The 14,338-nt window shown below is 39.2% G+C and overlaps 1 protein-coding gene across 2 annotated transcripts in view; it reads right to left on the bottom strand.

Annotated features, from left to right (window-relative positions):
- GPR143 (G protein-coupled receptor 143) overlaps positions 1-13,798 on the bottom strand; it is a 28,486-nt gene extending 14,688 nt beyond the window's left edge. The window contains exons 1-6 of one of the 2 annotated variants that reach the window (XM_006273490.4): positions 13,503-13,798; positions 11,962-12,071; positions 8,247-8,341; positions 6,233-6,325; positions 5,144-5,253; positions 2,486-2,594 (exon numbers count right to left, since the gene is read on the bottom strand). In XM_006273490.4, the coding sequence (XP_006273552.1) occupies positions 2,486-2,594; positions 5,144-5,253; positions 6,233-6,325; positions 8,247-8,341; positions 11,962-12,071; positions 13,503-13,746 (761 nt within the window). In that variant the 5' untranslated portion in view covers positions 13,747-13,798. The remainder of the gene's footprint in view (positions 1-2,485; positions 2,595-5,143; positions 5,254-6,232; positions 6,326-8,246; positions 8,342-11,961; positions 12,072-13,502) is intronic. The other variant, XM_019495141.2, reaches the window with a different exon arrangement.
- Between the last annotated feature and the right edge of the window lie 540 nt (positions 13,799-14,338).

The following is a 14,338-nucleotide window of genomic DNA, read 5'->3' as shown; positions in this document are numbered from 1 at the left end:
TCTAGTTCATATTTTCTTTGCATTTCTCTTGTATATTCATATGCAACTGGCTTCCTGTATCATATTTCTTTGGAACAGATTGGCTATTTTCTTCTTGTAATTAAATTTTCCCACTGAAAAATCCTCATGTTTTCATCCTCCTCTCTGTCCTCCAGTATATTTCCTCTCTTTTAGTATCCCCACAGCTGCCTGCTTTGATAAAATGATCCCATGTATGACCTTACACAACCCACCTCCTCATTTTGTGACATTGTCAATGTATCTACATCACTATTTAAGGGTAGCTTTGAAGGTTGCCCTCAACTAACCTGAAACATATGAGTTATCCCTCCCTGTCTATGTTACCTTCCTAGTGGTGTGCAAACAAGGGAACAAGAAACAGAGGCCTTCTAGGTATTGGTGTGCTCACTGCTTGTCTTTCCTGTGTTTGGCTCTAGTTACAGATAACAGAGACAGGAAGAAGGGTGTCAAAAGGCTGCAAGTCAGGAGCAGGGACTTACAGGATTGTTGCTAGCCAATTTCCTGTATTTGAACCCTACAGCTTCTGGGGAAGTTCTGAACACAATGTTGGGAGGGGTGGGCTAGCAGCAGACTCAGGCTCTGGTCTGGCTGCTCAGCAAAGCTTTTATGGGTAGGCTAAGATGTTATTGGTGGTTTGGGGCTAGAGGATAGCCATGAGCAACAGGATGGAACATATTCTGCCATTATTGTAGTGTTTAGATAGGTTCTTCAGGGCAGAGACTGTCTTTTGCTAGGAATTTGTATGGTGGCTTGCACAATCAGGGCCTAGTCCTATCCAGTATCTCCAGGCATGAATGTAATGCAAATAATAAGCAATCATTTCTTCTTCCACGTGGAGGTTCTCTTTATGTTCAGCAGTTTACCTGTGTATTCAATACCTCTAAGCTATGTCTTTATCAGGAAAGGGGCATCATGCAGAGATACCCTCTATGCTAGTTTTAAAACCAGAAGCAATATAGTGGTGTTAATTCAGCACTTTAACTGGGCTTCCAGCTTCAGTGCTATACCATGTGATGTGAATGAGTACACTGCTTCTGTGTCAGGAACTAGCATGCTGTCAATTAGGTGTTGAGGTGTTCATACAGTTTCACCTTGGGCTGTGCAGACATACCTTTAGTTTTCAATAGACTGTTTTGTCCTGTATGAGGCACTGCTTTAATACAAGATGTTACATAAGATTAGGTAAAAGATAGTGGTCAAATCTATGACTCAAGGAAGAAAGAGACCATGTGTATTAAGGTAACACACTATATCCAGCAGCAGTGCCTTCCAGCCTGCTACAGGACTCCATGTGGGATGTCTCCTAACCTGTTTAGTATGTTTGTAAAGAACTGTAGACAACCAAATTAGCATAGACCAGGGGTTGTCAATTGGGGATACGTGCACCCCTAGAGATACTTAGGTCAGGGGGCACGCAGGCAGGTGGGGATAGAGTGCACCCCAGGGTGTGGCAGCAGCATCTCTCCTGCCGCATTCCCACTTTGTGCCTCTTACCAGGGGGAAGGAGAGGAGCATTGCCGCTCTCGAAGCAAGCAGCAGCCGTGCAGAGCAGAGCAGAGTGTCTCTATGGCTGGAGGGGGATGGGGAGTGTGTTTCTGTGGCTGATCCCAGGAGGGAGCAGAGCTACGCCAGGGGGGCAGCAGCACCCCTCTGCAGGCCACACAGGCACCATCTGGCCCGACGGGCACATGTCACACACGGCAGCTACCGCACCCTGCTTTCCTGTTGCCAGTTGCACATGCAGCTCTTCAGACTGCTGATGGGCAGTGCAAGATTGACCAGGAACAAGGCCCACCAGCAGCCCGTGGAGCTGCATGTACAACCAGCCACAAGAAAGCAGGGCATGGTGGCAGCGGTGGCATGGGGTAGTAGGTGGCAGTGCCACGGAGTAGTGGGTGGTGCCAGCGGCACTGGCCACCATGTGCAAACCTCTCCCCCTCCCCTGGCTGCCACCACCAGAACGGGTACATGTGTTAAAAAAGGTTGAAAACCCCTGGCATAGACTAACTAGCACTCATTCAGAAGTGGTAATTAGCCAGTTTGAAGCATCTTGCAGTTATAGCTACACTGCTTCTGATTCATAAGGCCAGCTGTATAGAGCACCAAGGCTAAGAAAGATAAATTTACTATGTAGACATGGCCTGATGGGCAGATGACATTGTAAAGAGATAAAGTGGTTAGAAACTCACAACCAGAAGATATTAAAATTATGCTTATTGAGATTAATCATTGCAATCCCTGTATTTTCTAGCCATTGCCCTAGAAACCATCATCCATAACCTGTGCTTGCCCATGTTTTTATCATTTTTCTGTGAATTTACCATTTCCATGTTGCTCAATTTTTTTTCCAACATAAAGTAAATATTTTATGTCACAAATATGACAGATACCTTACTGCCTCAGTGGATAAATTACATCATTTAGAATTTAGAAAATATTTGGCTTGAAACAATATGCCTCTTACCAAATAACGAACACCAGCATAATTTTGAAAAAGCGGATTTGAATCTCCGTTCCCAGGCGTCTTTCATTTTCTGTATAGATTCCTTGTCTTCCTTTCAGTAAAGAGGCAACTGGAAAGCATACAGTTATGTATGTGAATACATGGCTGTGGTTTTTGTTTACAGATATAGGATCCAGAATATGTGTGTTTGGTGATGAGCAGGGGGAAGGGCTGTAACTTAGTTCCTGATAAAATGAGAGTATTTAAGAAGATGGAGAAAGCCTCTTGAAATAATCTTCTGCATCTATTTAGTTACTAAAGAAAACAGCAACATCCAAGCAAAAGTGGGTGATCTCATGAGATATTCCCATTGGCTCTCCTCTTCTTCCTCCCAAAATAGAAAAATAAAGTTGAAGTCACCATACCAGTTTTAGTCTTTTAAAAACCTGATTTAGTGCTTATGTCAGGTATGTCATTATGCAATTGTTATTTTTTAATATCCGAGTACTTCACTTTTAAATCTCTAAGGATTCTGGTGCCTGCAAAGACAGACAGCTAGGTTGTATGAGAGACAGACTGTCATAGGACACAAACACTGTGTGTTCTCTCATAGACACCTCAATTTTGTCCTTTCTTGTTTCTTTCTTTTGAGTAATTTAAATAGGAAATATAATAAAAGTATATGGCTGTTCTAGTAATCACCACTTGTTCATTTTGGAACAGGGAGACCCAAAATGCTGCCTGCAGAAGCCCTCATTTATTAAAGATACTCATGTGGGGACCATACACCTATAGCACTAAGGTATGAAGACAACATCAGAGTGGTCTTCCTTATTAGTAATAGATAATGTGCTGCATCATCTTGAAGCATTGTCCAAGTAGCAAACGTTCTCATCTGTATCACAGTTTGTATCTGTATCATTATTTGCTAACTATCCACCTGTTGCCATCTCTAATGCAGATTATTTCAGTGTCCTGTAGGCAAGGCTATGCCTTTGAAACATGCAGAAATAGAATAGCAGCTGGTGCAGAACTTAGTTACCAACCTGTCAAGTAGCGCAGGAGTAGCCAACCCACAGAACGTGTGCCGCAACCGGCACAGACAACCTCCATGTTTAGGACATGGCTAAGTGGGGAGCACAAAAGCAGATTAAGCAGAAAGCAGAGCACCAGATTGGGCAGGGGACTGGAGTGGCATCCAACTATGATAGGGAGCTTAATTTATGGCACACCTGAAGTAGTGTTTCATGTAGATATTGAATTACATTTGTGATCTGTGCGGACTCCCAGCAGAGTCATGGTTGAAGGTTAAAGAAATTGTTTTGACCTATAAAGTCCAATATTGTTTATGTACTAAGTGTCCAATAGAACCCCCTGCCTTGCCTCCTGATACCCGCCTCTCCCCACACCCCTTCTCCTTGTACAGGATCCCTGTGATCTTCTAATGTGTGTTTGCTGACAACTCTCTCCTTGTGTTAATGGAAGGGATTCTTGACCAGGCCATGCCCTCTTCACCCACCAGGCTGGATTGGAGGCAGACCACACTCTCTTCCCCATACAGCTAGACTGGGACTGGGCCATGCCCCGCTTCCCTCCCACCCCCAAGGCTGGACAGGGGCCAGGCTACACCCTCTCCCCCCCCCTTCACCCCCCATGGCTGGCCATGCTCCCTTGCCCCTAAAGAGCTAGATCAGGCTCCCCAACCAGATTTGACCTGTAGAGGCACTGGGCACCACTAATCTAGCCTATGGGGCAAAATTTGAGCTCCATGGGATACTACAATGTGAATAATAGCAATAGATTAAATACAGCTTACCTGTTTTCCTAACCTCATCCTTGGAAGTGGGGACAATTGAGGGATGTATGGGTTCTGATAAGATAAGGATTGTTTTCAAAATGAAATTGAGTGTTTTAGGAGTTTGCTACATATTTTAATGTATGTAAATTTTAACACAAATGTTGTAGGTTTATATTAGATAATCCACCTACCACTTCAGTAGGTGTAATGTGATATTTGGAATTGTTTGGATTTCAGGTTTATCTGCAGTGTTTGTAAAAATAAGTTGTGTGTGACCATCAGGCCTCAGAAAAAGTTTTGTCAAAGCCTAATTTCAGTCCTTTGCTCCTAATGTAAAAGTCACAAGTAACCAAAAATTAATCATATTTGGCATCTACAAAATGGCTTCAGGGAAAAGGAATTGGTATGTTATTATCACATCTCAGAGATTTAGGCCTTGTTTATAGGTATGTGGACAACCTGAATTGTACCAGTTCAAACAACATAGTACAGATATTTTAAAATGTTATGAGGTATGGTGTGCACCCCAGTGCAGCTTACCTCAGCTTCAAGGAATAATGCATCTTTGCCTATCAGGAGCAGGATTTTGTACTAGCACAATTATGTCAAGATCCAGCCTATAACTGGGGCAAATTTTGATTGTAGCTAGAGCTTTGTTTTTGGTATCTATTCTAATAAAAATTCTAATACTGTATATTGCTTTCTCCTAACTAGCTGTATCCCTACATAAGTAGCTCCTGTAAAACTTACAGCAGTGTGTGTGTGTATGTGTGTGTGTGTGTGTGTGTGTGTGTGTGTGTGTGTGTAAAATAATGCAAGAGTCAGCCAATATATATACATTAATCATTTACACTAATTTATGAGGGCATTTAGGAACTTACCTGCTGTTATTGTCCTTCTAAATAGGATTGGATTGGCAACCAAAACTAGCAGAAGTGGAGCATAGGTAGTGATATAATGAGGAATCGCATGCTCCAGGCCATTTTCACAACTGAGAAGAGACCAGGAAAAGCTTAATTCTTATTCACATCCTATAGTCTGGCCTATCTACCTCTTTCATTAATAGGTAAAAATGTGGAACAAAATAAGGAGCTTCAAAAATGTTTGATGCATTAATCCTACCCAGCTTAAGTGAGTTACAAAAATGGATTATTCAAATGAAGTCTAGCTTTTTTGTATTTCTCCCTTATCATCCGAAATTCCATTTCAGTCACTTGAATGGAATTAAAAAATGATTCCAAAAAAAGGCTGGGGGAGAAAAGAAGTATGATAGATGAGTAACAGTCCCCAGTATGATCACATCCCTCCCTTGCGGGAGTCTTATCAATGTGGCCATGTCACAGTGCTACAGCAAAAGCAAGCATTTATTTCACATGGCCTGTTTCCTGAAGACCTAGAAAACTCTCAGGCAGTTATCTGTAGAGTGATAATGACACCATGAGCCATGTCAATAAACTGTTTAATTTATATTTACCAAAGTTCAAAAAAGTTATGCCATTCATTAGTCAACCAAACAATGCACAACAAGTTAAGAGCATCTTTGTGATTCCCAAATTGTTTCTTTTGGTGCACAGTAAGAATAAAGGAGGCTGAACTAGGATGAGTGACTGGTGAGAGAGTGAGTTTTGAGAAGGAATTTAAAGAATAGTGAGGTCACACAAGAAGGAGATAGCTTGTTTGCGGTGTAGGGTTTAAATGTGATACCAGACAACAGAGCAAAGAGTAGGAAGAGAAGGTGGTGGAGGGGAGTTGATGGACAGACGTGACATTTTTTATTTATTCAAGGCTGAATTTTTCTCTCAGTTTCAAAGTAACTATTCTTAGTAACCAAAGTAACTAAACTGAATGCAGTTGAGTAATTTTGGATTTATAGTCCAGTAACTGAGAGCAAAATCTGGCCCCTGACCGCCAAGGCTGACAGAGATACATTCAAGCAATCACAGAGATGATTATGTTAAAATCCTGCTTACCTAGCAACTGAAGGATAGTAAAGCATTGCAATTCCCTCCACACACAGCAGGACTGCCAGGCCCCAGGCCATCATGTGATACAACACAATTGTACTGGAAGCATATTAAATAGAAAGAAGCTGCTAATGACACTGCATCACACACATTTGGAGTACTTTAGAGTTTCATACAGGCAAGCTCAAAAAAGAATTATATATATATATATATATAGTTAAAATAGTGCAATATAACACCAGCCATACAGTAACTAAGGAAAGGAAAAACAAGAAGGAAAAAATAAGAGTTTGGCTATGTTAAAACATTGGTTCAGGTTTAGACAGGGGGACTATCCTTTTCTGTTGATATAGATGTTAACTCTCTCCTGCCCTCCAGATACCCTCTCAGTCCCTCCCTTTTTGTGACACAGTGGGCACAGCTACACAAGACACTTTACTGCACAGCAGACCAATATGCTGTGCAGTAAATCATCACTATCTGCATACGCATGACAATAAGGGTGCAGTAGACTAATTTACTGCACTGCCAGATAGTCCCATCAGATACAAGTGATATCTGGCAGCACAGTAAATTACTGTGCTTAAACACATGTGTAGATGGTGACATTGGGATTAGTTTACTCCAGCTCAAATTGAGTCAGAGTTTATTCAGTCGCATTAATTGCACAGGTAGACACACCCAGGGAGAAAAAGCTTTAGGCAGGAAAAGCAACATAGAAAAGGCAGCAATGAGCCCCAAACATTTTAATCAGTAAACTTCTGCCTGGTTGTGGTTAACAAATCATAAATTTTAACTATTATGATCAGATTCTAATCTCCTCTAAGTAAATGAGGGCTCAATCCAAAGCCCTTTTAAAGTCAGTGTGAGTCTTTCTATTGACTTCAGTGATCTTGTCCTAAGAGTTTTTTTCCACTGACTTTGCTAGGAGCAAGATTTAGCTTATAGTGCCTTAGGCCAGAACTGTGTATCATATATATCTATGAAGCACTTGGATCACAGCTCACAGTAAATAATGTGAATGTTATTACAAAGCATAGCCTTGTCAGGCACTGGGAATTTAAGTAGCCTCTGATGGAAATAATTAGGTTAAAATATGTGAAGAATTTTCATAATATACACTAGAAATTGAGTAGAATAGCTTGTCACTGTTTGGCAGTTTTATAATCCCTGAATGTCAAAGCTTCATATGCAAGTAAAAGTCAAGTTTGTCATGTTCAGGCTGGATTAAATGTACTTTAAATATAAGAATTTCCCTTATTTTGGAGGAGAACTGCCAAATGAGCCATAACACCGATATCTGTGCACCCTGTATTGTCTATGAATAATATTATATAAATCATATCATATAATATCACATTTAGAACAGGAACATTTAAGGTCTTTTGCTCTTTGACTCCATCAAAGGGGGAGCCAACTTGGACAATCTTTATACTTTGTCTGTAGCATCACAGCATGACTAGTTTTAAAGGGCATAACTATTCCAGTAATGGCACTACAGATGGATATAGTTTGGGTTTTTTCTAATTTGAGTTGATTTAATTTTTAAGACATCAGCATGATATTCATAACAGTCTGCAATGTAGATAAAATAGAAAAACCTCACACAACTTCAAGAAAGAATTCCAGGCACATGTCATCACCTTTTCTTTTTTCTTTTTTTAAGGGAAAAAAAGCCATTATTGCTATGGGGGTTCAGTTCAAGTTGGACATTAAGGATCAGAGGAGAAATCCTGGCTCAGAATCATTGAAAGGAATTTTGCCAGTGATTTCCTGGAGACAGAACTCCCCCCCAGCTTTTCCAAGTTCAGATGTACATAACCCAGTATACAAAAATAAAGCTATATTTGAGCATACTTAGGGCCATTTAAGCCTCTAGCATGCCATGCATGCAAACCACTACCTGATTACCTGGTGCACAAAAGATGCTGGTGCATGCTTCATTTATGTGCATATACATGTGCACACAAGCATGTGCACATAATGCTGGAAATAAAGGCCTAGTTTATTAATTATTTACCTGAGCCCTGCTGATCTTCTAACCACCAAATAGGAATCTACAGCATAGCAAAACAGCCACCAGAAGCCAGCACTGTATAAGAGCTGGATCCACATCTGCAGAAGAAAAGTATTCCAGGAGTCACAGCTTCTGACAAAACTTCTAGGTGATCATGAAAAAAAATTCAAACCATCAGTTACTTCTAACTTAGATGCGGGTTATTTGAATATATTTGATAGATTCTGTGTGTGCGTGCATGCTGGTCTGTCTGTCACGCAGACGAGAGATTGCAACAAATTTTGTTCATAATTACAGGAATAATCCCGTTGAAATGAACAGGTTTATTTTGATAAGCAAGTCAGTGCAACCTCAGGACTGACTGACTGAGTTTGCCCTACAGCATGTAAGAGATATTAAGCCTACCTACTCTTCATACTGAGTTTTTCATGTGTATCCAAAATTAAAACTTAGCTACAAATTCATAGAGATTTATCCTGAGAATGTTCAAAATCACAATGTTTGCAATTTAGTCCTTGTGATATGAGAGGATAAGTTATGTGTCTTAATTGTTATTGATATACTGTGTCTTCATATTTTGGAGATTGACTTACCATAAAAGGAAATTGCTATGTATATTCAAGAAACTGCTCCCAAGAGGAAAAAAAAAACAGGATAACAGAAAATTGTGTACATTTTAACTTTCTGATGAATTCCTTCAGTAAAACCAAAAAGAAAGTGTTGTGAATAAATTTAAAACAAGTTAAATTCCACTACATTTGACAGTTGATAACTCACATTTTTCCCATGAGTGTATATTAGATAACTGACCTTTCCTGTCTGTGTTTACAAATTCCAAAATTCTTGCCCACAGGAGCTGGTTCTTTTGCAGAATACTTTTTCATTAGCCTGAAACAATTTTACTATTTAGTTTAACTTTCCCCTCAGCCCTTTGAGTCCCTCTTTCATGTCAGCTCCATTCTCATCTGAATATCCTTTGTCATCAGTCCACAGCAGCATTCCTTCACCATACAGCAGTCAACATGGTTCAAACATCAGTGAATAAAGCCTTCACATTCCCTCCTCCAAAAGATAAACCAGTCTATGAAGTGCTGCCTTTTTCCATGGAGGTAGAGCTTAGGCCCATGAATGAATCTGTGGTTTCAAGGCACTTATCACTGGAATGCAGCTTACTCATAACATTCTCTGGGTAACTTAAGCTTAGTTTTATATCTCCGTGGGTGCATCTACACGTACTGATTTAAGGTGCTTTATATCAATTTAAGGTGCGTTAAGGGCACACTTCTACATGTGTGTGCCCTTAATGCTCCTTAAAAATGGCAAAAGCAGGTATCAAATATAGGCACAAATAGCTATAGCATATTAATGCACGTGTAGACATGTTAAGGCACATAAATGATGTGTATGGACTGACTTGGGACTAACTTTAGTCCCACATCAGTCTGCACACATGGCGTTAACGTGCTTTAATGTGTGCATGTGTAGACGTGAGCCTAAATCATCTTAATGCGCATTAAACTGATGTGCATTAAATTTAGGTCTGCCTACATGCATGTGTAGACACACCCTGTTTTTATTCTAAAATGTACATTTCAAGAATAATATTAACAAAAAGAATTTGTGGATATGTTTAACAAAGGTATTGGTTTCTCCAACTCTAGCTGACCAACTGGTGTGAGTCTACGAGGCCTCAAAAATCATCAGGTAGCAGATGCCTGCCAGGAATGTGTTCTTTCCACACATCCCCTGGATAACCTCCATAAGATACGAAGTAGAACTGTCACCACAGCATCTATTACAGTGGGAATCCCCTGAGCCACTTCTGCTAGTAGGAAAGTTACTTGCCAAAGGGGAAGGATGATGGACAGATGATTTGGTTAAAACCAAATATCTATTGGCTTTAAAAAAAAAAGGTGTGGGGGGAGGAAATGGATTAAAATTTACATTTGAATGAGAACATGGTAGAGAAGAATTATTTATTTATTTGTTTGTTTATTGCTTTCATCAACTGAAATATTTCCTTGCGCTGTAGTGGACCCAAACACTGCATCATTGCTCAAGAGACAGAAAATGAAACTTGCTAGTAACAGTTATGATGCACAAGGCACATTTCATCATTCAAGATCAATACCAAAAGTGAACAGGCTACACAAATGATAAAAACAGTTATTTAAAAATAGCTGTTCTTTTTATAATGATAACCAAAGTGAAATTAAATGGAAACCGGTACTTAGAATAACACCTCACTGTTCAAGATTTTGATCCTGGTAGGTTATCAAAAAAAAAAAATTAAACTTGGGCTCTGATACAAGCTTGTATCCACTGAACAGTTAACAATAAATATTCCTTTTGTTTTTCACTAGTACTATGCAAAGCTTAAAGTGTATGATAGAAAATAGAGAAGAGATACACAAAAAGTAGTATAGATAATTATTCTCTCTTTGGAATATTTTGACACTGACATTGTCAGCAATTGGAATTGGTCCCTTGCATCTCTATGCACAATATTATATCATTTTTACACACAAACTTACACACGCAGAGCATTTTGAAATCTAATGATAGTTTTGCTTATATGTGCAAAAATACTTTAACAATAATGAGATTGTAATTCTAAACTGCTATTGCTCAATCCTGAATTCCTTAAATACCAACATGCCTAATGCCCTTTTGTAAATCTTTGTTTGATCCTATTTGTCAGACTCCATGTTACTGTAGAAGCTGTGAACTTAAATGAATACTTGTTAAACACAGCATCTATACACAGTTTCCACATAAACCTATATCTATATGTATGCATATTCCTATAAAGTATGGATGAATATGGCTTTAATAAACCATTACAAACAAGGTTGTCACTTGTGCATCAGTCAATGTGTGACTGAAACATGTATTGACATACCCAGGATAGCTTTAACCTAGCCATCTTGTGTGTTGATTACAGTATAACCATGCAACATGGAGCTCAGTATGGACTGCAAACCTTGCCCGAGAAGTTCAGTAATACTACAGAAGTTATCTTGTACTGAACTCCTTCCTGCGATAGCTATGTTGCTCTACTAGGATCCTGAACCAAGGGGTTCAAACTAGCTCACATCTATAACAGCTGTAGTCGCACCCTTAACTGCAGTGTAGGAATACACTTTGAAGTTCCTAAGGATCTGAAATCCCTACAGTGTTGAATGCTTCAGTTTTTAGGGGGAGGGTTTCCAAGTCAACTATATTGGATGCTTAGGAATAGGGGTTACATTCTTCATCTATGATTTCCAGTAGGATTTTTAGCATACAATACCTAATTACAAAATACATCACTCAGTTTAGATCCATGGTTACCTCAGTCCCTGACAAACCAGGAGCCACATTCTGTACTCAGATACTGTACACCTAAGTTTAATAGAGTTAATAGAGTTTAAAATTATAAAAATGATTCCTCTGAAAGCATACAGATTTAGCCACTAACTAAGCAACCTGTTTGATAATGTTGTCCTCACCTTTCAGGAAACAGCTGGCTCTCCTCCCACTTCAAGTTTTTGCTACACAATTAGGCATGATAGTACTTGTAGCTTTTGGAAGAGGCAGAAATCCAGTGTGCTTGTATACATGTAAAAGGAAAATCAGTTTTCTTCAGAATAAGGGTGGTTTGTCCTTCAAGCTCCCTTCACCAAATTAATGTAATTTGCAAAACAGAAAAGAAAAGAAAAAACCTGTTTGTACCCACCGCACTCCCCACGCAGAAAGCAGTAGGCCACACATCAGTTCCATTTATCACAGAGATGTTTGCTATGAAGTCTGGGAAGCTTAACCATACTGTTGATCTAAAGATAATACCTAATGGGGGAAAAGAAAACACTTAATGCTATGACTTTTTTTACATGTTTTGAGTAACATGCTTTCTCCCAGTCCCATTTCTCAAATTATAACCTACTTTTCATGTGCTAACAAAACAAGAACCATGAATTAGTTGAATGGAAAACAGTTCAGTTATTTAAGCTTTGACATAATGTAGTGACTGTAGTTAAAGTTGAAACTAAATATGAAAACTGTTGAGATGTACGATTTTTTTCTATTAACAAAGCTTCTGTTTAGTAACAATTTTGCCAGCCTACACAAGCGTATTGTATACAAAAACATTTCTCATATACTTAAGGCTTAGTTAACTTTTAACATCTTCTATTTTCATTTACAGAGCATTTTCTTTCATTTGTTGTCAATGAATGAAAAGAAGAAGATGTCAATATTTTTCCACTTAATACTGCTTTAAAAAATACCATTTTCATCAGTGAACGTTTTTACTTATTTGTAATAATGTGATAACACCATACATGGCCCACAAGAATGGCACTCAAGACAGATAAAAATGAGACTCAGACAAGGAAGATACAGGGAAAATAGTTCTATGGCTTATTGATCTTTTTTTTTAAAAAAAAGGAGGGAGATGGAAAGAAAACTATTTGCACAAATTGCTGACATCAGATTTGAAAAAATGATTGGTTGAGAGAAGGTCTGGAAACTGTTTTTTATTTATTTAGCCTTACCATATCATCTGAGCATATATAAGGCAGGAAGAATAATGCATCTAGGCTGTTCACAAAAGCTAATAATAATAATAATAATAATGATGATGATGATGATGTGAGGGTTAACAACAGTTGCAGGAAACCCTGAATGAAGAGGTTTTGCTCTGAACACAGCATAATTAGTGGTCATACATGATTTGTTCAGCAGGAGATTGATTAGAATTAGGCATTTTTCTGTAGATCTAATTCATAGGTATACATGCATATTGCCTTATGCTTCCATCCCATTACCCTGTGAGCATGCAGAATAGTATCCTTCATGACCCAAGTTCTAATAGATTTTAAAATCTCTGGCTTGCTGCTAGTATGGTTTGCTCAGAGGCATAACTGACATTTTAAAAAATAATACAAACTTTGTTGCTAAGGATTAAGGGTCAGATGATTATTTTTTAAAATTACACTTTAAGATCAATTAAATTTAGTATCTGCTGTCCTTGAAAAAAAACCTTTTATTGCATCTTGTGTGGATAGCTTTAAGGATAGATTGTTTGAACCGCAGCTGATTTTAAATTCAAGCTGTTAAACCCAAAATTTCACCCAAAACCTTCACCCTTTAATCTTAATCATATAAAATATAACACTCTCACTCCAAAATTGACAACAGGCTGATTTTGAACCCACTTTATCAAAGGGAAGGGAGCCCAGATTAGCCCATGTCAAGGAACAGCAGGCTTGTCCTTACCTAGCCCACCGAAGATGTCACAAGCAGAGATGAGGAGAAGGATGGTAGAGGAAGAGGAAGCTTTGGGCATTTTCCGGGGGCTCTGTCCCTGTTTGGGGAGGAGCTGCAGGATACTAAGGAGTAGACTAACTGAGGCGCTGCCAATGCAAACACCACAGAATACCCCTGGTTGGAAAGTCAGAATCAGCTCTGTGGCTGCATCCCGGTTAGGGCAGCAGTAGGTTTCTAGCCTAGGAGAAGCCATGAATGTCTGGCTGGTGACAGAAGACCAGAAGCAGAAGAAATCTGTCTTGCTACTGTAAGGCAAATTTACCTTTTCTCAATCCTTCCCATTAGTCCTCAGTGGTGGGAATCATGCGATTGATAGATCATGTGCTGCTGCTGCTAGCGCTAAATCCCCTGGGGCTGACTTTCTCAGCCTCTCCTAGAAAGGAGATCAGATCAGAACAACAGAATACAGTGTAATCTGAAACATGCTTCTTTCTTGCTCTGAGCCATTGGCAAGCGTTCACTCAAATATTTCTGCTTGCATTGTATGTGTTGCATGAAGATTAAGCCCACTGGAGCACAGAAGAGAATGTAAAATGAATGAAAAGAGAGATACCGAGGACAGAGCAATAGATTTTTAATTGCTTCTTATTTTAGCTCCATATTCACCTCAGCCTACATATCACACTTTTAATTAAATTAACTGGAGAGAAAGGCTCAAAGCCAAGCAGTTTCAAAATTTTGGAGGAACAGGAGGAGGTATGCAGCCATACTAGATCCTAGTTCTGGTCAGATCCACTTCTGCTATTAAATCAGAAATGTTAGACAATAAAAATAGAGAGAGAAAA

This window comes from Alligator mississippiensis, chromosome 1 (genome assembly GCF_030867095.1).
Source record: "Alligator mississippiensis isolate rAllMis1 chromosome 1, rAllMis1, whole genome shotgun sequence".
Classification (NCBI taxonomy): domain Eukaryota; kingdom Metazoa; phylum Chordata; order Crocodylia; family Alligatoridae; genus Alligator; species Alligator mississippiensis.
This window is presented reverse-complemented; position numbering and strand designations above follow the sequence as displayed.